At 40.0% G+C, this 25,323-nt stretch overlaps 2 protein-coding genes across 3 annotated transcripts; both read right to left on the bottom strand.

Moving 5' to 3' along the window:
• Positions 1–3,432: 3,432 nt before the first annotated feature.
• On the bottom strand, positions 3,433–12,253 carry tcte1 (t-complex-associated-testis-expressed 1). The gene is made up of 5 exons (XM_072687402.1): positions 12,239–12,253; positions 9,490–9,683; positions 8,749–9,317; positions 6,625–7,074; positions 3,433–3,998 (listed from the first exon to the last, which is right to left on the bottom strand). Exons 2-5 carry the CDS (start codon positions 9,674–9,676, stop codon positions 3,822–3,824), a joined length of 1,383 nt encoding a protein of 460 aa, XP_072543503.1. The 5' UTR covers positions 9,677–9,683; positions 12,239–12,253; the 3' UTR covers positions 3,433–3,821.
• A 4,295-nt stretch (positions 12,254–16,548) lies between these two features.
• Positions 16,549–22,260, bottom strand: rnf8 (ring finger protein 8, E3 ubiquitin protein ligase). Of its 2 annotated transcripts, none has more exons than XM_072687413.1 (8): positions 21,676–22,260; positions 20,820–20,948; positions 19,676–20,329; positions 18,925–18,987; positions 18,719–18,808; positions 18,251–18,358; positions 17,453–17,657; positions 16,549–16,893 (listed from the first exon to the last, which is right to left on the bottom strand). In XM_072687413.1, exons 1-8 carry the CDS (start codon positions 21,805–21,807, stop codon positions 16,736–16,738), a joined length of 1,539 nt encoding a protein of 512 aa, XP_072543514.1. In that variant the 5' UTR covers positions 21,808–22,260; the 3' UTR covers positions 16,549–16,735. The 2 variants fall into 2 exon arrangements, with proteins under 2 accessions (XP_072543514.1, XP_072543522.1); XM_072687421.1 differs by having other exon boundaries at positions 16,740–16,893; positions 17,446–17,657.
• Positions 22,261–25,323: the final 3,063 nt, after the last annotated feature.

The raw sequence follows: 25,323 nt of genomic DNA on the forward strand, positions 1-25,323 counted from the left end.
GTTCTTTGGAGTGATTTAGCATCTAGTATATTTGAGTTTAACGTCAGTCACTGACCTCACTGATGCTCTCTAAGGTGGTTAAATTTAATTTCAGAAGAAACAATGGATGAGCATGTGACCTTTGAAAATATATGCATATTAGAAGTGCTAGGCTTCACAAAAAACATTCTTCTTTTTGGACTTGGACCTGATTTTATTTCAAATACTTAAAGACCATTTCTATTGGTCCATTCATCAAATAAAACACAAGGAAATGTTCTGCTAAAAAATAAATCTTGAAATTCCCAAAAAGAATAAAAGTACAGGGTTTCTCAGAAATCAGATTTAGCCATAATAACACACCGCAGGTTACGTTACCATAGCACATTCTACATGCTCAAATTCAGTTTCACACAACCAAGTAACGTCTATCCCATTATCGGGGATATTATTTCAGTAACCATACTTCATTATTACAAGTATTACTGTGAATGTTTTGTATTTTAATCTTATGCTCAAATAATAAACCACAGCAAGCAGGGTGAACTGTTAGGCTTTCTGTAAATAGCACAGTAGATAAGGGCTTAACGTCAAGCACAACCAGGCACTCCATGAACACTGTTAGAAAACCAACTGACTCTAATGCATGTTTAGTTATCATATTCATGCTTCTATCTGTGGTAACACAATGCTTTTTTAGGTCTTTACTTATTGCACCGTAATTACCATACTGAACGTGGTTAAGACGCCGTGATCAGAATATTTCTACTGCAAAAACCTACACTCAGGTTTCTGTGTTTGTTTTGTGAACCACTCTGTAAATACTAATGAACATTTTGTACTTTAATGGGGAGTCTATGACAGGTCAAGGGGTGATAAATACAGAAATGGCATTAAAATATTTCACAAACAAAACCTAGCTTTGTAGCAGTGATGTTCACCTGCAGACAACAAACTTGCATAGGGGTAGAGGGGACAATTGTACAGTCAGGCGCAAAAGTATTTGGACAGTAACACAATTTTAAAAGATAAAAATATTGCATTTTATAGCATACAAAAATATTGCATTTTCCCTTTAGGAATTACAGCCATTTTTACACAGTCCCTCCATTTTCACAGATTTAAAAGTAATTAGACAATGCACTGACAAGCAGCTTCAAGGTCAGGTGTGGTTTACTCATAATTTCATGACAAATTAAGAAGATAAAAGGTCTGCAGTTGAATCCAGGTACTGAACTGGAATGAATTTGATAGTTGTCCATGGAAACTCTCAAAAAGGTCAATGAGGTGTTAATAGAAGTGAAGGATCATTAGCCATCATTAGGCTCAAAAAAGGAAACAAACCTATGCGGGAGATAGCAGAGGCTTTACGAGTGGCCAAATCAACAATTTAAAACATTCTTTAAAAGAAGGAAGGCACTGCTGAGCTTAGATAAGATGGTGCTTCACAATGCTGATGAACAGTGCAAATGCAACCCAAGAGCTTCTTAAAGCAAGGGAACAAAATATAGCATGCGTTTCACTTACTGAAGACAAAACTGAATGCAGAAAGACTCGCAAACAAGCAGAAACTGGAGACGACTGCAGTAAAGGCCTGACAAAGCATCTCTACAGAAAAAGCAAAATACATGCATCTAGATATTAAAAAGAATCCTTGTAGTTCTAATTATGTTAGTTTGTTCAATTACTTTTGAGTTAATGTGAAAATGGAAGGACTGTGTATAAAATATCCGTAACTCCTAAACACTTAATGCAAGTTTGACTGATCTCAAATCAATCAGAGACAAAATTGTGTCACAATCTGCATACTGTTTTTTTTACTTTTGGCAAAAATAAATTAAGGTTTAGTGGTAATTGTGTTCAAGACTTGTTAAAAACACAGGGGGGAAAGCACAGAATGTGATGGGAAATAATGACAAGTTTGAAGGTGTATTTTCTTGGTGAAAAATTTAATTTCATTTAATTCCAGAAAAAGTATGTTTGATCTGTAAAAACAGTCCTAGTAGAAAAACAAATCTTGTGGGATTGAGTGGAATAACAATTTCAGCTTGGTTTAGGACTTCTTATTCATGTATCTAATTGTGACAATTGTGACTAAAATGTGTGCACAGAGAATTAACAAGTAATATTTCTAATACAAAATGGGTATAGTGTTCTTGGTAACACTTACTTGTTTAAGGGCATCCTACATCAGGGACTTCATAATGCATTGAACAAGCAATTTAAAGCAGTACTTTTACAGCTTATGCCAGTATTTGCAACATGACATAATATACAAAATAAATGGCACTGTATTAAGATCTAAGGGCACTTATAGCAAAGGGATGGACATTTGTGACAGCATCACACTAACTTATAAGGGAGGTCAATACAGGAGTACAGAGTATAAATATATGAAAGATAATGACGTAGACATCATGTTCTTGAACATATTTTTATCATATTGCTTAGTTTGCTGCTTAGCTTAGAAATCAATAATGCAACTGATTAAGGTCATTCTTAACTAGGTATCAGATCTATCCATTGACAATAAGCATCAGCATATCAGAAGTTTAACAAATGTCCATTTTTGTGCTAAGGGTCTTTTTGTTAATGCAGTGGCATCTACCTCCAAACACCTGCAAGCCACGGAGTGCCCATGTAGGAAGCCTTCAAATAAAGTGTCACAATGTTCTCTTCATGGTTTAATGACATGCGTTTGGTACTCTGGTAGTACACCTTTGGATTGTGATGCATAGTATATAGCGATGCATAATTAGTTGTGTATTTACGGTCAACATTAGATAGCTTTAAACTAGTAGCAACTGAACTGAAGGACATTAAATAGGCGGTATATTCAAACAGACATTACCAAGGCCAAGCACACTGAAATTCATCCCGATTTGCTGGAATTAAACTCTTGTGTAAAACTTCCAAAAGCATTTCACTGCCTACAGCACATTTCTAGAATACTCCAACTACTAATAACTGTAAATCAACTACATTGTCTACAGCTGACAGGAAAAAGTTCTGCCTAGAAATGTGCACAGCGCTAATCTACATTCGTGGAATCTGTAAACACGATGTTGCCTTTACAGAATGTGGACTATGATATGTCTGAGGCCAAACACATGTATCAAAATTACAGAAAACTCAATAAAGCAGCATCTGTTCTCACTGAAAGGGTTTGACTTCCATATATATTTTACTTCGGTATGAAAGTCTTACACACTACATTATGCTGATACACTGAAAAGAACGTCCTATTAAAAATGTGTTTTTTCCCATTTATTTTTAAGGTGAGGTTCGCCTTCTGCACAAATTATTAATTGTGGCCACAAGATTCACTGGTTTGGTGCCTCTGGAGGTCACCTTTATCTTTAAACCTTGTTGAGCTTAAGGTATATATTTTTTGGGGGTCATCTAGGTTTTAAGCTCACCCCTGGCTCCAATTTGGCTCCAACTGAAATCTGGCCAAAATGGACAACAGCATTGACAATCTGTTTCAGTTTGCAATGTATTTTTTCAATGCTTACAGATAATAGTGTGTCACATAGTGTCAGAAAACACATAAGCAGGCCTTATTTGACAAATGTAATCTTTAATAGGCCTGACTTACTTTTCATTGCATATAACATTTTGCTTGTTCGCTACATTAGCCTTGTAGCTTCAGTGTAAAACTAAAGAAGCATAAGAAGAAGAACTCCAAACATGTCTTGGCTGATCAACTGCATAGTAGTGTTCTTTAGTACTGCAGCTTTTGGTTCGTTACATGTTTATGCCTATATCTAAAATCACATATGTATTTGTCTAATATTAACACACCCTTTTTCTGTATGCATAGTTAAATAAATTAAGGTTATTCAATTCTCTATGGATCGTCTGGAGGCCGGGGTGTCCCGCATGCCTTTGGCCTGGTTGGTGCGCAGGTGTCGCTTGATGCAGTACTCACTTTCCAGTCCGACGCCAGTGAGGCGCATATCACACTCCAGCAAGCTGTTGTTGTGAGACATTCCCTCCTCCAGTGCCCTGCCTCCATCCTACACACCAGCAAAACAACACAGACAATACAATACATCAGTTAAACGTCCGCTTAGACTAGACTGCCAGTCATGATTGCACTACACTGTACAAAGACACGCTTGCATAACTAACAGCATTTCAGCAAAATGAACAGTAATGTTCTAATATTATTAATAGAATACTGATGATGTTTTCTGGTGAAGCAGTTATTTATACTGGGAAGACTGAAATAATATAAACTAGACATGTGGTCTGTGGCATGTACAAACTAATTCTTTTACTTTTCCCCCAATATGTTAAATACAGACAATGAATTGAAATGGTGACTAATATGTGCAGAAAAGCATCCTATTTAAATTTTGCAGATTTATTTCCACTTCAATATCAATATCAACAATATCAATTTGAACTGTTTTTCTAAACATTGCATAGAAAAATAGCTCTGAATATTTCTATTTGCCTACTATCAATTATTTCTAAATGTTTATTAATAAATAAATAAGATATATTCATTTCAAATGATCTATTACATTGTTATAAAAAAGAAAAAAACTCATCTTTACAACTTCACTGCCAAAGAAAAAGAAAATATTCAAATATAATGAAGCATCCTTCACAGGATTATCCAAATATTTTGGCAGCATAATGTTAATATAAAAATAATTTTAACTGAAATTTAGGATGCTGTTCTTCAACAAATATATCATGATGTCCAATCTATCATGTATTGTTCCAAACTGTACCATAGCATAACATATATCAGGTACTGACCACTGCACTGCAGGAACACCCCACAAGACCTGCCTGATGTTTTTGGAGATGCTCTGACCCAGTCGTCTAGCCATCACAACTCAGCTCACGTCAAAGTGTCTCAAATGTTTATGCTTGCCCATTTTTCCTGCTTTTGACACATCTTCTTCAAAAACTGACTAACGTTGACATCCCGTCAGTGGTGCTAATGTTATGGCTGATTGGTGTATTGTATATTCAGTTTTCCGATATTCCCCCCTAAAGCAAGGCATTTATGTAATCCAACAATAGTGAATGCAAACAGTAATCTCCCAGACCACACTTTAATTATGTCTTAAATCACAATTCATAAATGTGTGTTTATTTTTAGAGCAAGTGTAAAGTCATATATGCAAAGTAAAGTGTAAAGTGAAATATGAAGTGATAGAGAGTTAAAAGGGACTACCCGCAGTGCCACTGCTCACATAAACGGTCAACGTTTTGTTAGCTTGCAGGTAAGCTACAGGCGTTTTTCACCCACGGCTACAGAATACTGTTCCAAGGTCAGAGCACAGTGATGACCAAGCAGATCATATTCAGCACTCTGGCTACATGCAGGCTAGACAAATCACGATTCTAATGTTTCTTGACAAAGGAGCCAAAGCTTTCTCCTGAATGAGGCAATTATTTCTAATACAATTTGTGTTGAATTAGAACCGGGCGGAAATGGGGGAGTAAAGACCCCAGTGAAGAAGCAATAGAGATGATGAGACCCCCAGGGAGTGGTAATCCCCTTCCACAGCTCAGCCTGTTAGTGCACTTCTGTCCCGGCTCCATTAATAATTGAGCATGTATTACGGTCAGAGTGAAGAGAGTGAATCTTTTCATGTTCGTGTTTGTAAATCGAGCCAGTGCAGAGAGCTGAGTCTCTGTTCCACATTAGAAACTTAGAGTTTTACACATGGTAATGGACTAGCATCTGACAAAAATGGCTTGTCTAATATCAAAGAGATGAGCCTTCTTCTTTAGTTTTTCACTGGAGTTACAAGGCTAATGTAACTGAAGCTTAATGCTGCTGTCAGGCAAAAATCTTGTATCTCCAAAATGGCACTTCTACAGAAGGATAAAAAAACCTCTTAACTTTCCAAAAAAGTCACTAGAATGTTCTTCAATCTCCTAAATAGTAATGTAAACATTTAAGATTATATATTAAAATTATACATTCTAACCAGTGCAAAAATCTATATGTAGTGTGTGTATAGTGTAGTATTTGTGTAAGGTCATGTGTATATATTCTGTATTTATGTTGTTTTTACTACCATGAGGGGCCATGCAATGTGATGTGACAATAAACTTGATTTGATTTGATATGCACATGGGTTTTCATGACATCACAGACTATATCATCATTGTCAGGCAAAAACCTTGCATCTCCATATTTGCCATGTTTTATGTTTTGATATAATTTGAATCTGACAGTTGTTCTTTGTGTCAGACTTTCATGATAAATGGATTAATAGAAATGCTCCAAAATGACTTGGAATAAAATCTTCCACTGAAAGTTAAGAAGGTCCATTCCCTCTCTTTTGGAGCTATGAGGTTTTTAGGTGACAGCAACAGTGTCCATAATGGTATGTTTTTGCAGCTTAGTTTCCATATATGGACAGTATATGGACTCAGTATATGAGTGAAATAGTTAATAGTGAAATGTTAAAACTTCAGCAACCATTGCAATAAAATTTGAATTTGTTTGATGGATGTATATGGGTGTACATCTCATTAGAATCGTAGCTCCAGTACAAAACTAAAGAAGCAAACTTTGAATACCAAACTTGCCTTGGCTGATCGATTACAATTGGCGTATGAAGGAAAACTGTGTAACTATCACTGTAAGTACAAACAAGCTGAACTCACCTCTCCCAGTCTATTGCAGGACAGATTGAGCCTCCTCAGGGTTGAGTTATGCACTAAGGCATGGGACAGTGCTGTGGCTGTGGGCTCTGTCAGCTCATTGGCTCCCAGGTGAAGGTTCAGCAGAATGTGGTTCTTCAGCAGGGCCTGGGCCAAAGCCTGCCCACCTTCATCCCCTACCTGGTTCAATCTAAGGTTGAGAGAAAGTAGGGAGGTGTTTTTAGAAAGGGCGTGGGCTAAAGCCTGGGCTCCTGTTCCCCGGATATGGTTGTCATAAATGTCCAGCCGCTTTAGGTGGCTGCGGTTCAGGAGCTTGCCAATGGCTCTTGCTCCTCTGTCACCTATAATGTTGTGTGAGAGATCGAGCTCCAGCAGAGACGGATGATCCAGCAGGTGGCTTACCAGCATCCGACACTTCTCATCATCCACTTTACTCTGATTGATTTTGAGAATCTGTTGAAGTAAATACAACAAAAAACATGAAACAATGAAAACAGTTATTTTTTTCATTAAAGGGAAAATGTAGGATTTAATGTAGGTCGTTCATATACAGTGGGGAAAAAAGTATTTAGTCAGTCACCAATTGTGCAAGTTCTCCCATTTAAAAAGATGAGAGAGGCCTGTAATTGACATCATAGGCAGACCTCTACTATGACAAAATAAGAAAAAAAATCAGAAAATCACATTGTCTGATTTTTAAAGAATTTATTTGCAAATAATGGTGGAAAATAAGTATTTGGTCAATAACAAAAGTTCATCTCAATACTTTGTTATATATCCTTTGTTGGCAATGACAGAGGTCAAACATTTTCTGTAAGTCTTCACAAGGTTGGCACACACCGTTGCTGGTATATTGGCCCATTCCTCCATGCAGATCTCCTCTAGAGCAGTGATGTTTTGGGGCTGTCGACTGGCAACACGGACTTTCAACTCCCTCCAAAGGTTTTCTATGGGGTTGAGATCTGGTGACTGGCTAGGCCACTCCAGGACCTTAAAATGCTTCTTACGAAGCCACTCCTTTGTTGCCCTGGCAGTGTGCTAGGGGTCATGCTGAAAGACCCAGCCACGTTTCATCTCCAATGCCCTTGCTGATGGAAGTAGGTTTGCACTCAAAATCTCACAATACATGGCCCCATTCATTCTTTCATGTACACGGAGCAGTCGTCCTAGTCCCTTTGCAGAGAAACAGCCCCAAAGCATGATGTTGCCACCCCCATGCTTCACAGTTGGTATGGTGTTCTTTGGATGCAACTCAGCAACGAGTTGTGTTTGTACCAAACAGTTCTACTTCGGTTTCATCTGACCATAAGACATTCTCCCAATACTCTTCCGGAACATCCAAATGCTCTCTAGCAAACTTCAGACGCGCCGGATATGTACTGGCTTAAGCAGGGGAACACGTCTGGCACTGCAAGATCTGAGTCCCTGGCGGCGTAGTGTGTTACTGACGGTAGCCTTTGTAACGTTGGTCCCAGCTTTCTGCAGGTCATTCACTAGGTCCCCCCGTGGGGTTCTGGGATTTTTGCTCACTGTTCTTGTGATCATTTTGACCCCACGGGCTGAGATCTTGCGTGGAGCCCCTGATCGAGGGAGATTAGCAGTGGTCTTGTAGGTCTCCCATTTTCTGATTATTGCTCCCACAGTAGATTTTTTGCTGCTTGCCTATTGCAGATTCAGTCTTCCCAGCCTGGTGCAGGTCTACAATTTTGTTTCTGGTGTACTTTGATAGCTCTTTGGTCTTCACCATAGTGGAGTTTGGAGTGTGACTGTTTGAGGTTGTGGGCAGGTGTCTTTTATACTGTTAACGAGTTCAAACAGGTGTCATTAATACAGGTAATGAGTGGAGGGCAGAGAAGCCTCTTAAAGAAGAAGTTACAGGTCTGAGAGAGCCAGAAATCTTGCTTGTTTGTAGGTGACCAAATACTTATTTTCCACCATTATTTGCAAATAAATTCTTTAAAAATCAGACAATGTGATTTTCTGAATTTTTTTCTCATTTTGTCTCTCATAGTTGAGGTCTACCTATGATGTCAATTACAGGCCTCTGGTGACTAAGTAAATACTTTTTTTCCCCACTGTAAAATAACATCTGTAAAATCGGCCAAAACAATGACATAAAAAAAACACCTTCAGAGTCGTGCATGATTTTAGGGCCTTGGCCAAGAATTCACAGTCACTGAAGGTGAACTCGAACAGGTTCCACTCAAAGTTCATGCCACACCCTCTCACTCCATAAACCAGCTGCAGTTCCTCCATGTTGGTGAGTTTGTTCAGCAGGATTCTGAAGTCAAAGTGGTCCATTGACGGCCCATCATTGCCCAAATCACTGGCAGAGTCGGAGGTGTCATCTTCATCAAACTTTGGTGGATTTTTGATAGGTGGCAGGAGCTGAGTTATCTTCAACCTCCTAACATAATTTTGACAGAGCGCCACAACGTCCAGCACTGACTTGGGCTCAGTTTGATCTGGAATGAAAAGTTCAATGATGTTCTCCAGATGACGCTCAAAGAACATGCGTTTCCAGCTGTGGTCGTACTCAGAAACGTCCCTCATGCCCCAGCGGTCCTCACAGCAGCGCCTCCAGTAACCCTCATCACTGATTAGATTAGCTGTTAGACTCAAAGGCAGAGAAGAAGGAAGTTTCTCCAGGACAAACGCCTTTTGACTGGGCAGGAGATTGTTGAGAACAGGCTTCTCTGGAACATTGCAGAGCATAAATCAACAAAAGCTGTTACAGTAGAACAGACATTAGATGGGAAATTAGATTTAAAGATTTAAAGAACTTCCACATAATGTAAAGGTTAACGTAAAGGACTTTTAGTGCTGAATGACTAGACCTTTTATTACCAGTAGTAAAAAGATGATTACCTTCAAAATGTTGTACTATGTGCTGTAGACACAGGTTTCTTAGCGAAGGCACAATAGCTAGAGACCATTCTGGGTCTTCAGCTATAATTCTACGCATTTTTCGAGGGTCTGCAGCAGGGTTAAGCTTTGTTACCGGTGGGTAAATGCCAGCTGGAGCTGTGCTCTTGGACATATTCAGGACTGGCATGTCTGTGCTGTTGAAATAACAGAAGCTGTAGTCAGGTCTTCAGATGAATCCTCTGTTCAGGAAAAAGCAGAAAGTAAAGAGACAAACTTACTCTGGAGATTCTATTCGAACTTTAAATGGGGTACTGGCCCTGTCTACTGGCTTATCTGGCCTTCTGGGGGGTCTGAGCTCTGCTTATTCACAGAGGTGGGAAAGTTTAAAGCCTCTAAAAGTTCCCTAAGGGAGTTTTATTTGCCACTGTTTTACCATCAACATTACCATTACGTATAAAACCCAGAAGACACTGGTGGTTTTGGATGGTAAATAAAATTTAAAAACAATATTTGTGTTGTAGTCATGGTAAACCCTGGTTCCTATCACCACCACTGTAAAGAAATCGGAGTCTGTAAGTTTCAGTACAATGACCTACATTTTGACACCAAAGCCCACTCTGAGTGTGTTCCTCTCGCCCACTGAATTATGCTGAAATATTACTTCTCCTAAACATGGTTATGTCCCACTTGAAACCAATTATCTCCAATCTGGGAAAGCTCATGAGAAACAGCACTTTTGATCTGAATATTGTCTCAAAGACTTTCAGACTCATCACACACCAGTCTTCTCTGAAGGACATGTAGATAAGTATAAAGCCTTCATTTCTTTACACAAATATCTTCTTCATCTTAGAGATCTTTCAGTATTCTATCAATTGTGCCTTTCTCATTTATCTCCAAAACATCTTGTGCTAAAATGCTTATGGAAATTTTCTCTTTTCTCTTAAAGATGAGAGTTTTGAACAATAAAACCAGAAAATGTCTTTATTAATACATTACACTATGCTTTGTCAAAACTCCTTTTTGTTCCTTTTTGACTCCTGAGTCAAAGGAAAGGTGTTCTCAAGAGATATATTTGTCCCTTGGGTAAGCCAATGTTATTTCCATGTGTATCCATATATATATATATATATATATATATATATATATATATATATATATATATATATACACACATGGAAATAACATTGGCTTACCCAAGGGACAAATATATCTCTTTACTACATACTACTCACACATATATATATGTATAGCTATATATATATATATATATATATATATATATATATATATATATGTGTGTGTGTGTGTGTGTGTGTGTGTGTGTATGTATAGTCAAAGTATAGTTACTTTACCTATACACACAGTAAATATGTAGTAAAGCTAAAAACTACTATAATACTATAGCTTGCTACATTTCTCCTGCGGTGGGATCAAGTCTAAGGGCACAACAGAGACCCCTATTTTAGAAGAAACAAACCTGAACACTTTTACAACTTAATGCAGTAGGTCCAAAACAGAACTGGTACATCGCATTTAGACCAGCGAGTGGTCAAATATCATTTTGGTCGGTGTTTCCATGGAGGATTTGTAGCTAGTAATGTTAGACCGCAGACTAGGAGGCAGCTGACCTGCACTCACTTTGCCCAAGGAAGTTAGCTAGCTAGATAGCTATAAGACAACTGGGTCTGTACGTCTGACTGTATAACCACTGAGAAGTAATTAGACAAAGAAGTTTAGATAGTCAGCTACAGTTCAGATTTAGTGAATACTGGTGAAAACGCCAGCCTAGAGAAAGCCCTCCTCGTTACCTTCCGTTCTTCACGGCTAACTGCCAACACGAGTCTCCAACACCAGTCGTTATGGTAACGAGGATGCGCTGCGATTGGCTAGTAGTCTTAGAGTAGGCGGGACATATGAGAACATGTGCGGTGTGGCTGTATGTGGTGTGTGGTTCACTGACTAACTATTGCCACTGATCTGAAAATAATGACTACAGTAAAAAATAATGTTAATATTTAATATTTAAAAGCAACTTAAAAGAGAGTAGCCGCAGTACTGAATAACTTCCAAACCATTAGGTGTTTTGCACACATCTCAGCCGACGACTTGCAAAGCCTTAGAGTGGTTTATTGCTACAAAAGAAATGGTACATGCACCAACGTTTCCACAGACGAAACGACCAGTGTAGAGTTTAGAGATTAAGCAGTGGAGAAGCAGTCCTGAACTGTTCTGACTGTTTTTTTTATCACATGCATGACGTGCAGGTGTTTGACGTAAAGGACACGCCCACCAACATACGTAACGCCGTTTACTACATGCTCATTACCCAAACCAAATAAAAATAACATTATAATCCAACAACAACAACAATATAATCCATTATTTGGAATGGTAGCTAAATAAATAGTCGATATAAAAAAAAATATTGAAACATCCTTTTAACAACAGTACAACAGTAACGTCTACCTCTGCAGTGGCACCTCTGCAGAGTCCATCCAGCTTCTTCCAGCACAGAAACTGAGGTGTGTTAGACTCTCTTCTGTTCTTTCTGGCTCCTTTCGGTGTTAAAGAACACACTGAAGCTCCAGAGTGAGAGCTGTGAACTACGGTTAAATAGATCAGCCGCACACAGCCTACATAACTGAATGAAACTAAACCCAGGAAAGTGAACTAGGGGCTAAATGTAATGAAGAAATGTAAACTGTGGAGAAAGTAGAATGGACTTTGGACACTACACTATACTTACTTGAGTAAATGGAACTTCTTATTACACATGTGTTTTGTGCAGTATGCTTTCCACGACAAAGAAAAGGCTTTGCATCCTCTTTCAGTCAGTGTTGCTGAGGAAAGTGTCTAAGAACATGAGGGAGAAAACACATGAGAGAACCAAGACCCATCCTCCTCTAGGAGAAACAGGAGGTATTACAAGCTCAAGGCCAACCGTATTCATCAGTAACCCGTCCACTGAATCTGTATCCTTGAATATGAAAAATGCTTTCGCTTCTCATATAACAGCCAGAGACCTTGAGATACCTCCTTTTTCATGCCACCAAACTACCTCTAACATATCACCCTTACAGAGCAATATTCAGTAACAGTAATGGACATATAGTTAGAACGTTGACCCAGGCAGCAGTAATCTATTAGGATGTCAGATAATTGTCAGAGATTATTGTGTTTTATAAGTCATCAGCCCCACTGACACAAACGCTGTATACCATTATAGCTCTAGTTCTCGGTTAATAAGGTAGGCTGCTTGTTTGGTTACATCCCATTTACACCCTTTTCTGTTAGTGTTCTGAAAAGGTGCTGGCTTCCTATCAGAATTGATGAATGACACTATATCTTAAATCAATCAAATCAAATGTATTTGTATGTTTTACACTGAAATTGCCACAAAGCAGCTTTACGGGAATCCAGTAATGGGACAAAAGAAAAAAAACATCAAAAATGAAAAACATAAAGACCCCAGTGAGCAAGCCAAAGGCGACAGTGGCAAGGATAAACCAACCCCCTCAGAGCAGGAGGACGAAAACTTGGGAGGAAGCAAGACTCCCAAGGGGTACCCATCCTGCTCTGGTCTAACCTACTTATAAATTATTGATAAAAGTCATAAAAAAGCAAAACTGTTATTGACATTTTATGTATTTATTAAGAAAAGATGCCCACCCCACCCCCTGTGTTAACAAATGCAATAGCTCAAATGAATGGAGAGGTTAATCCAGCCCTGTAGAGACACTGTAATTCATTTCTGAATCACATCCGCTTGTAAACAGCCATCCAGAGCTGGCTGAGTGCCTCTCAGTGTACACAGTGCTTAATTCCACTTGAAAGAGATGCTAATTTTAGGGAATGAGGGGGTCTGAAGTGGGTCTTCTTCAGTAACACACTACCAGCTGTATTTCTCTTAGAAGTAAATGTGGAACGGAGTGCAAATCTGCCCGTTAGGAAAGTAAGTCTCTCTCTCTCTCTCTCTCTCTCTCTCTCTCTCACACACACACACACACACACACACACACATTCACACTGCAGAAGACATGATAACAGACTCAGAGCCTCATCAGTGAGAAATTAGACATTGGGGATATTTGCAAATCTGTGGGAACGGAAAAGCTGTTACAGGACGCTGCGCTTGTGAGAGGTTTTTGTCTCACACTTGGTAAAGAAAGAAGCTCAAGTACAAAGGTGTGGAAATGTCAGTCATGTAAAAAAAAAAAAGAAAAAAAAGAAAAAAAAAAGCCACACGTGAACCATAAAGCTTTGGAGTGACTGCTGGGTGTGAAGTCACTTTGTGAAAAAGATTTTGATTATGCAAGGGTATTTTTAACTACTTTAAAATGAAGCCTTGGAGGCTGTTTATGGGCTCACTGTTTAAAGCTTGCTTACAAGCATGGGTGTAGGATGAGTCCGTTTCTCTGGGAATGAATCTTCTGCTAACAATTGTCTGCTAGAACAACACAAATGCACTAGGATACAAAGTCCCTTCCCTAATCCTCCCTGCCCAATAGGGCCATTGTTAAAACAGACATGTCATACTGTTATATGTTATTATAACAGTGAGAACCCTTAAGGCCATCTAAGCCTTCAGAGATGTCCAGTGAATTTGGAGAATTAGAAAATACATTTTTAATGAAATGATGCCTGTGTTTAAGCTCAGTATTACAGAAGGAGTCTTATGCTACACTCTGAAAAATAAAGGTGCGACAAGGGTTCCTTGAGTGATGCCATTTAAGGACCGCTTTTGGTTCCCTACAGAACCATGTTCGTAAAGAATTCTGTGAGTTTGAAGAACTTTGGAATTGGTGAAGAACCTTTATACTGAGTATATAAGATTATTAGCATCTTTAAAGGAATTCTTGATACTCACACATCTTTTATAACATTATGCAGGGATCAGTTTTTGATGTGCTGCTAAAAGCTTGGTCAAATCAGCTCCTGCAACAGAGCCCACTGTCACACTTCACCCAGCAGTGTGTGTCCTCAGCGGCGGCACCCATGTCAGCTCGCTTCACTCCTGCAACCTCCAAAACCACAAACAGCCTCGAGTGCCACAGAGACAACGCTGCAAAGACTTCTGTAGTATTTCCAGGCATTAAAGGAATAGTTTGAGAGATGGGATGGAAAATAAGGGTGTTGAGAAAATGAGGGTGGAGTAATCAGGCTTGAGTTGATGAGCTTGGATTAATGAGGAAATTGAGATGAGGTTGGAGTAATGAGGTGTTGAGATTAGGGTGGAGTAATGAGGTGTTGAGGAGATGAGGGTGGAGTAATGAGGTGTTGAGAAGATGAGGGTGGAGAAATGAGGTATTGAGGAGATGAGGGTGGAGAAATGAGGTATTGAGGAGATAAGGGTGGAGAAATAGGATGTTGACATTACTCCCCACATACACGTTTATCGGATGTTCCTGTTATTAAGAAGAAGCAATGGAAATGACTGCATGGACCTCTCACTTCCTGAAATGGCTTTGGCCACCCTATTAATACTCTCCCAGCTAGAACCACCACTGAATACACCCAAGTAGATATGCCTCTCTCAAGCCCTTGTCCTAGCAGTACTGCAGACTGTGGCAAAGGATATGACATAACAGTCCTAGATTTTGCTAATGCCTAGCTTTTCTCATGGTTTGATTACATAATTAGAACCCCCTCCTTAGAGTGGGGACAAGTCACATGTATCCATGTGGACGGGAGCCTAATTATCGATTAAACACGATAAGGCAGCAGAAGTGTGAAGGAGTTAGAGGTAGCTGTGGGGAAAAATGTCGCTGACATGGTTCTTTTCATGACACATTGCGGCCGTGTGGCCTGAATGCAGCAGCAGTAGCCCCGGGCCGCCCGTCACCGTCTCCCTGCTGAAACTACAGCTGACACACACACGCTTCCCTGTGCACCGTGCCACTAATGGACTGGCATGACATAGGTCTCTCCAAAACACGGATGCTTCTGGATGCTGGCAGTGCAATCCGCTCCACGTGCAAAGCCACAATGTGGTGAATCACACCTTTAACAACCCAAAGGCCAAATCAGCCCAAATCTGCAGCCTCTCCAATCATTCAGCATGTTCCAGCACAAAGAAGGCAAAAATAATAATAAAAAAAAACACAAGTGAGTGGAGGTACAATGTAGGGGTTTCTAATAAAGTGTCCAGTGAGTGGAAGCATAAGGTAGCAGTTTCTAATAAAATGGTCAGTGAGTGGAAGCACAAGGTAGGGGTTTCTAATGACGTGTCCAGTGAATGGAAGCACATGGTAGAGGTTTCTAATAAAGTGTCCAGTGAGTGGAAGCACAAGGTAGGGGGTTCTAATAAAGTGGCCAGTGAGTGGAAGCACAAGGTAAGGATTTCTAATAAAGTGGCCAGTGAGCGGAAGCACAAGGTAAGGATTTCTAATAAAGTGGCCAGTGAGTGGAAGCACAAGGTAAGGATTTCTAATAAAGTGGCCAGTGAGTGGAAATACAATGTAGGGAGCTTCTAATAAAGCGGCCAGCAAATGTGTCTTCTTGGAAGTTAAATGTATGCATAGCAAGGCTAATTTAAAGGCAAAGAAAAATGTGGGAGTAACTACTGTAAGTAGTTATCATACATGCTGGGCCATGAGGATACATCATTGTATTGGGTCTAAATAAATAATCCCATTAGGCTGCTGCCCCCTTGTGTTTAAAGTAAGACATGCAGTATTAAATGTACACTTGTTGGCAAAAAAATAATTAGAAGCAATACAGCAGTTAAAAGTATGTGAGGACAGGCAGAACACAATAAATTTACATATCGTCACGGTCATAACAAAACTTCATTTGTTGAAAATTGTAGCTTTGCAGAAGAAGGAAAAACACCACATGGGTTTATAATTTTACTGTGAGTTAAAAATATTTTATTCCATGTCTTTCTGAATCCCTTCTATTGGTTCACTTACAAAGAAAATGTCACAAAACAGTAAATAACAGAACAATCTTTAATAATGTAAAACACAAATCAAAGTATTGTTAGGACAGTGACGATATCTATGCAAGATGAAACAGCAGATACTTTCACTAATAAACATGTGCACACCAGCTAAGTGCAAAACAAATAAACCTGCCTTTATTTATATCAGACAAGAAAAATGAAACATATGATACAGTGATCTACAATCAAATAGAAAAGAAAATAATAATAATAATAATAATAATAATAATAAACCCACACAACCTGTACATTTCACATTCTTAAGTGTGAGAGTGTTTCACTACAACACTGTTACTGGTTTTAATCACTCCACGAAGATGAGTCACTGGACTCGACGCAGTATGGAAACCTGGGGTTGACCAAGTAGCCCTCTGTGGATAAGTAAACTGATGAGTCAGTGTCGCTGCTGCTGCTGTCCTGGATCACCACCACTGCCACAGATGGGGCTTTGCTTTGACCTAAGCGGGCAAACAAGAACATTCGCATACCATGGTTCAGTACAGCTTCACTTAAGGCACAGCCAGTCCGCATATACAAATGCACATGCATTGCCACGCACACACGCGCACACGCGCACACACACACATACACGCACACACAACCAGTCAAGAAACTAAGCCAGGAAAGAGATTCTGCAGCAGGGCATGGTATTTCTTGGCTTCTACAGCAAGAAACACAAGCTGGCCTATACTGTTCCCTTGAAGATTACTGAAAACCTGTAGGTAGATCTTGAACGTACTGTGCAGCAAGTACAAGTACAATCTAGTTCTCCATAGTACCTAGAATGAGGACGTCAGATTAGAGATTAGACAAAACTCTGTTTGGCAGCAGATCTAAACAAATAGGGAAGTCTCATTCCTAGGACAGCACATCCTTCTAATGTGTGGCTGGAACAAAAATCCCCCCTCAAAATAGTCTAGTGAATGTACAAGTCATGCATTCAGGACCAGTCTGTCAAAGCAATAGGAACACTACACAGCAATGCTACAGAATGCAGTGTGAAAACGCACCTCTCACCTTTCCTCTCCCTAATTAGTGCCACTCTCCTCTCCCTCATCTCCGCACTGAGGTTCTCTACCATGCGGTCGATGCAATTGTCCAGCACTAGAGACCGAGTCTGGGAGAGGATTGCCTGCCTGCAGATTGGACACTCGTCCTTTCGTCTCCGCCAGTCCGAGATACAGTGATGACAGAAACTGTGTGCGCAGTTCAATGTCACAGCCTGAGAAATGACAAGTAGTGTAAAGACAAGTAGTGTCAACCATTCAGTTCAGCACAAACCGCAAAACAAAATCAAGCGGTCAATGGAGATCATTATTGATAAGTAACAGTGTAATCGATGGTCATTTGAATAATTCATAACTTTTTTAAACATTTGAAACACACAAATAACCAGTATAAATTAACTGCACAATTCATATTTTCACAAATTGATTTTTGTTTTCAAACTGGACATCTGGCTGTATGGAAAGGGAGGGACAACATTATCTACTCTCACAGTAAAACTATGTCTGGGGTGAAGGATTATGTTCAGAACAAATCTACTTAGAATAACTTTTAAGCTGGAGTTTAGGGCAGATTTGTGGTAGGAGCATGAAGGTTAACCCCCTTGTAGGTCTGAGTGAGCCTTAAACAAGAGGAGATGGAGCGGAGGTGGGTGCAAAGTTGTTAGTCACAGAGGTAAAGTGAAGAAGGGAGGGGATTCGGGGACGCAGTCCTTCTCCCAAAATTAAGTTATGACATAACTCGACTCAGTTCCTCACAAGTCTTGAACAAGTCTCGCAAGAAAAGTTCAATGCCACACGAAGACCATACCTCAATGAAAAGTTCAGAGCAGATGATGCACTGCAGTTCATTTTCCAGCACTTCTGTCATCTGTGTAACAACTTCTTCTTTCTGAGCTCGCGCCTTCTCCTTCTCTTCCTGCCCAAAACATAGCATAGCATTTTGTGAGCCATTAAATCTGAAATTCACAGTAATACAAAATGTCCTTATAAGGCATGATCATAATAATTGCTGTACTTGTATTGTATTATGTTATTGTATTAATCTGGATGTTTTGATTTCAACAGTGACATACCACCATCATATCGACTTAAATTGTGCATTCTACACATTGGTACTAATCTAATATACAAATCAGTCTTAATTTTGAGGAAAAATTGGTAGTCCTGATAATTAGATTAATGACTTAAATAAACTGTAGCTAAATATACAGTCTCACTGACTGCCAATTTGTTCTTAGTTTCTAGATATTCAATGCCCTTTTCTTCTAGTGATTACCTTTGTAACCTCCAACTCCTTATCTTTGGCCTGAAGGACCGCCTTAAATCCTTGTCTTGCATGTTGGAGCTCCTCAATAACTTTCCGGTGCTGCAATTTAAAAAAAATACAATTTGTAGTGTACAAATGCTGACCTGACTGCTGCACACAACACAGAGCCCACGGTCGCTGGCGTTTTGAAAAAACACAGCCGTTTCACCTCCTACCTCTTTTAAAGCATCCTCTAGTTGTTTCTTCAGACCATCTTCTTTCTGTTGAGCTTTCTCTATCTAGAACAAAAAATGTGGAATAAATTGTCATTATCTGGAAGTAAGCAAATAAATAAAATCTTTTTTTGTTTTTTTTTTGCAAATAGTAGCAACAGTTAACTTACTCTTAAATGTGTTCTTGAGTAAAGATCCATCCAAATCATTCATAGTGCATTTATAAACTGAATTTTTTTCACAGCTATCCTGATGAATTCAATTGTCAGAACCTTTGTGAAAACTGTGCAGGTGAGTTTTACATTTACATTCATGCCATTTAGCAGACGCTCTTATCCAGAGAGACTTACAAAAGTGCTTTACTGTTGCCTCAAAAGAATATCCTCCGCTAGTTGGAATAATCTAAAATTCAAAGATTCTAAGCTTAGATACGACTAAACACAAGCCTATATGGAGACCTTAATACTCTACACTTCGCCCAAGCACTCTTGGAAGAGGTGGGTCTTCAATCTGCATTTAAAGACAGCGAGAGAGTCTGCTGTTCAGACACCCAGAGGAAGTTTGCTCCACCACCTCGGTGCCAGACAGAAAAAAGCCTGGACACTTGTCTTCCGTGGATCTTAAGGGATGGCAGGTTAAGCCGAGCCGTACTTGAAGCTTGAAGGGTTCTATGTACAGAGCCCTTGAACCTGAGGCACTGCAAGGGACAAAGGTTATAGGAATTAACAAATGATACATTGTAGTAGTCTCTCACCTCCAGCCTCCTTTCCTCCTCACAGACGGATTTCTCCAGCATCTCCACACGCTGTAGAGCCATTTCCTGCTGGGAGTTCAGCTGGCCTTGTAAAACCTCCATCTGTTCCTGCAGCTCCAGCATTTTTCTTTGCTGCTCGGGACCCGTGTGTTGCTGCCCTTCTAACTCAGCAGCCCGTTTCTGAGTGGCCCCCATCCGCTCCCTCAGCGCTCTCAGGTTGTTATTGTATCGCTGCAGCGTTGCCAGCTGCTGGCTGCTGTTGCTGCAGTCCGTTGAGCTTCCAGGTGGCTCATCAGGCCACCTGCAGGCAGGTAAAGCTGTTGGACAAGGTTGGGCACCAGCCTTGTCTGTCGCAGAACTGCGATAAAGCTTGCACTTGGAATCCAACGTGGTTCCTGGCTCTGCTTCGTCTGTACCAAATTTGCGCTTTGACTTTTTGGGTTTAGGGACCGAAGCGTTCGCTCCGGCTTCAGCAGCAACAGTTTTAGTCAAGAAGTCTTTGATTTTGCTGAGACTGTGGTAAATCAGGACATACTCAAACTCAACTGGATTGCTATCCAAAGGGACACCAAACCTGACCACGTCCCCCTGCTGCAGGACGTGAGGTTTCCGAGCAGAAATGCGTGTTCCATTTACCCACACTCCATTCATACTCTGAAACAACGGCGGAATAACAAGTAGTAAGAATGACAGCTACCCACAACCACCATTCAATAGGATATAATCCAATGCTTCATCAAATCTAAATATGTGTATTTTGATTCAATCATATATTATTTTGGTACAATTCAGAATTATTATTTGAAGCAGATTTTAGATGATTTGCAACATTATAGACTATCCCTCCGTATTGTGAATCATTTCAGAGTAAAATACTGTATCATGGCGGTCTTTGAGCAGGCAGAATATTTTTTTTGTCCTGGTGACAGGTGGGGTGGTAGAAGTGGGAAGTTATTACTTAATATTTTCCCTGATGGATTGTGACCTCAAAAATATTGTAATTATCCTCCTCCTCCTCCTCATCATCATCATCATCATCATTGTCATTATTATTATTATTTATCATCATCATCATCATCATCATTATTATTGTTATTAATATGATGAAATTATAAATTCCAGAAGGATGTAAGGAGTATTGTACCTCATTGTCAGTGACTGTCCACTGTCCATCCTCCTTCTGCTTTAGCATACAGTGGTTCCTGGAGATCATCAGTGGACAACTCACCGACAGGATCTGATAAGTCACATTAAGGCCACGGCCAATGGTAACCTGGGAAAGAAATATAACACAAAGAAACAGGGTAAATACATAAGAACTTTGGGTAAACGTTTGTTAGATTAGTAATAGCATTTATGGTAATAAACGATTTAAGCTCTGCAGCAAAGTCATTAGACTGCACTGGTACTGGATTACTTTTACTCTACACATTTCTCAATAACAACAGACCCAGAAGACACACTAAAGACCTCAAAATGAATGTAAAACAAACATTTGCAATCTGCAAGCTCACATTGTGAACCTTTAACCTTATAATAAAAAAATATGCACAGATTTCAGCTGTCCCCTGTGAAAAGAAAAGGCTGAACAGTGTCAAAATGAGAATAAATGATGTAAACCAGGTCCAGAAAGTAAAAAGCCAGCCCAGGATTTTGGTCCATCTACCCCCCCTGGACCTGGACTTGCCAGCCACTGACTGTGAGCTTCACAGATATGCTCTCTGTTAGCATTAGCTGTAGCTAACGTCAGTAATACTTCCTTTAACACAAAGGCCACAAATTAACCATCACACTTATGATTCAGCCAATGTATTAGCTACCTTGACCGTACACTAATGCGAGGTTAGTTCAGTTTGGAGAACACTGAACAGTACGGCCTGTTTGGTTGTTATTTAGCTCACTAGCACTAGCTTGTTTATTTTAGCCGGCGCTAGCTAGCTAGCTTGGCTACACAGAAAAGCTAGCTAGCTAGCCAGCACTGCCTACGGGTAATCCCTTACCTCACTGTTTTCGCTAAGCCGTAACCAGCCGCTGTCTTTTCCAACTCGTTTTAAACACCATATTTTATCACTTGTATCGGTTTCTCCCTCGGGGTTGTTATGGTCTTCATCAACCTCTTCCATGATTCCCATAAAGTGTAGGACTACAGAAACAGCTCAGTTACTCCGGCGATGAGGACGAGATGTGCTGCCATGTTCACCAACCCTGCTGCTGCTGCTGCTGCTGCAGCTCTCACAGCTCTCTCTGCTGGACCGAGAGCAGAGCACTCTACCTCAGACCAGGCTGAACTAGCTGAGACTCAAAACACAGCCAGCAGCAGCAGGAGCTCCACAACATCACACTAACATACACTCACCACACTGAAAAATACACTCCCTGCACTGAACCAGAGTGAACCACACAAGCTACCCAAGCAATACAAACTGAAAAATGAATCACTAAACTACAGTAGATAGTGCTGCACGCTTTACTGCACAAACTACACAAACTACACAGAGCAGCAGCTCAGTCGATACGGCAAAGATCACTTTTACAGCGACGACAAAAAGCTAGTATGTGAAACCAGATCCAACAATGAGAGCCATTTTTCTTCTGGCGCAGTCCTCTCCAAAATAAAAGTTCAACTAGCCTCTTAAAGGGCCCATGGCTAGATAGACAGACAGATACTTTATTGACCCCGAAGGAAATGTAGCATCCAGTAGCAGTTACACAATACTGCACAGTAATGCAATACAACAATAAGGGTGGTACAGTATAAAAAAAGTGTAGGCCCAGCAAAAAAAAAAAAAAAAAAAAAAAAGAGAAATAAATAAAATCTATAGATGATAGATGATCAACTATTAACTATAGATACATAATAGCCCTTATTACAAGGAGGCATGAATTAACCATTAACTATAAGTTATACAAAAATCGCTATAAAACATTTCATTCATTTTCCTTGTTGTCCATTTTGTCCAAGTGGGATGATCGTGAATATGTCCAATGTAAAATTATATTAGTGTGGATTAGAAAATGATATATATTTAAAAAAAATGCTTGTTTTGTAGTCAAAATATATGTCAGCAAATCTCTCCAGGATAGTCTCTAACAACATATATGCACAGTATAAATATATATGATTAGCAGCAGAAATTGTCAGTATACAGCACTACTCAGTAGTGTGATGGTATGTGTATTACTAAATATAGTAAGATACAGAGTGTTTGGTTTTCCTGCTCTAAAAAAACATCCAAATGATCTCAGTGGAGGCTTAATGAACTAGATCTACCTGTTCATACAAATCAGGTTTAGCTGAAAAAAACTCAATGTGTAGCTCAGAAAGCTTCAGTGTTGATTCAGAGCCACTACACAGATGAGCTCTCACTGATGTGTCAGTAGGTGGCGCCAGCATCCACTGTTTGATTCGAACCCACTGGGCCTCCCTCGTGGGGGTTTATATACTTATGATTCGCTGCATTAGAAACACCTTATCTTGTAGAAATACTTAATCCTGTACTTAATACTCACAGACCACTTTATTAGAAACTCCTACCTTGTGCTTTCACTCACTGGCCACTTTATTTGAAACCCCCACCTTGTGCTTTCACTCACTGGCCACTTTATTAGAAACCCCTACCTTGTGCTTTCACTCACTGGCCACTTTATTAGAAACCCCTACCTTGTGCTTTCACTCACTGGCCACTTTATTAGAAACCTCTACCTTGGGCTTTCACTCACTGGCCACTTTATTAGAAACCCCTACCTTGTGCTTTCACTCACTGGCCACTTTATTAGAAACCTCTACCTTGGGCTTTCACTCACTGGCCACTTTATTAGAAACCTCTACCTTGGGCTTTCACTCACTGGCCACTTTATTAGAAACCTCTACCTTGGGCTTTCACTCACTGGCCACTTTATTAGAAACCCCTACCTTGTGCTTTCACTCACTGGCCACTTTATTAGAAACCTCTACCTTGGGCTTTCACTCACTGGCCACTTTATTAGAAACCTCTACCTTGGGCTTTCACTAACTGGCCACTTTATTAGAAACATCTACCTTGGGCTTTCACTCGCTGGCCACTTTATTAGAAACCTCTACCTTGGGCTTTCACTAACTGGCCACTTTATCAGAAACCCCTACCTTGGGCTTTCACTCACTGGCCACTTTATTGGAAACCTCTACCTTGTGCTTTCATTCACTGGCCACTTTATTGGAAACACCTACCTTGTAATTTAACTTACTGACCACTTTATTAGAGCTCATAGCTCCACATTACAGGCGTTCAGTTACAAAATGTAGCTTATGTTGCTGTGCAGAGTATCAGCCTCCTCTACTCCATTCATTACTGTTCAGTCTCCGACCACAGGACTGCTGTTGTCCAGAAATTGTTGGAAAGGTGGATCATTTTCAGCACAGCAGTGATGCTGACATGATAATGTTAATGATAGAGTGTGTGTGTGTGGTGCTGGTATGAATCACTGTGGTGTTGCTGGGTGTGATGGTGTGACCAAGGGCAAGGCAACAAGGAAAAACACTTCCTTTGAACCACCAGCCACTGACCCACGTTAATGGTATGGCTCCTGGTGAATAGACAAAGAAGACATAGGAACAATTAAGGCGAGGTTAATAAAAGTGTTAAACTGTCCCACTCTATGGTCTGACTCTTTACTAGTAAGCACTCCTCGTATTGAACAGTATAGGTTTAAAGGTATTATGCTATAGTCCATTGAACAAGGATTTTAACCATTTATGAGCTTGTCAGATTGTAAGGATGGAGCATTTATCAGCTAAATTAATAAATACAGCAATGATTTCAGGGCAGTCTTACTTCTACTATCACAGAAAAACAAGAATTTAGCATTTTAATGCAACTCTGAATGTGAATGGAAGGCTATTATATTTGACTTTACTCTCCTGACATTCATGGAAGGTTACTTTACTGTTCCATGCATGCAGCAGTCTAACAGCACAGTGGTTTTAGGGACTTAGTTTATTATTCAGATGTGAATAGGTGTATATGTTGACTATTTTACTACTGTTTTGAACAGAACTCAGCCAGTCATATTTTGGAAATGGAACTATATCATATTTTAATAAGAGAACACATTTAATACATAATCTTTTTTCGTTTAATTTAATAAATGTAAAATCCTGTAATTATTACTCTACCATGCATCCACATACTTCTGTCACCTCCAGTGTCAGTTCTGTATCTCAGCTTGTCCAGAAATGCATGTCCTTTAGGTTTGTATTAACGCTTAAATTACCATCAGCAGCCAGAGCCTGAAAGAACACAATTGGCCTTGTTCTCTCTGGGTGGGTCTCTGACTCTCCTCACATCACGTCAGTGTGATGCTGACTGGTGCAGGTGCCTGCTAGCCGATGTTTCAGAGCCGGGTACCCAGTGCTTTTTTCTGAGCGCATTGGTTGCCTGGTGATGGTGCACTGGCAGCAGCGCAGAAAGAGGTGGTGGCTGGTTGTTCATGTGCCAGAAGAGGCATGTATCAGCCCTCACTGTCCCAGTGTCGGGAGCATTCTATGTTATAGGGGAGAGTACTATGAGTGGGTTGGATGATTGGCTATATAAGAATGGAGAGGAAAATGACACTTCTTGAATGTAAGGGAGCTAGGGAGCAGGAATGACCAATTCTTGCATAATGCTGCA

The sequence above is a fragment of the Salminus brasiliensis genome, chromosome 1, assembly GCF_030463535.1.
Source record: "Salminus brasiliensis chromosome 1, fSalBra1.hap2, whole genome shotgun sequence".
Classification (NCBI taxonomy): Eukaryota; Metazoa; Chordata; class Actinopteri; order Characiformes; family Bryconidae; genus Salminus; species Salminus brasiliensis.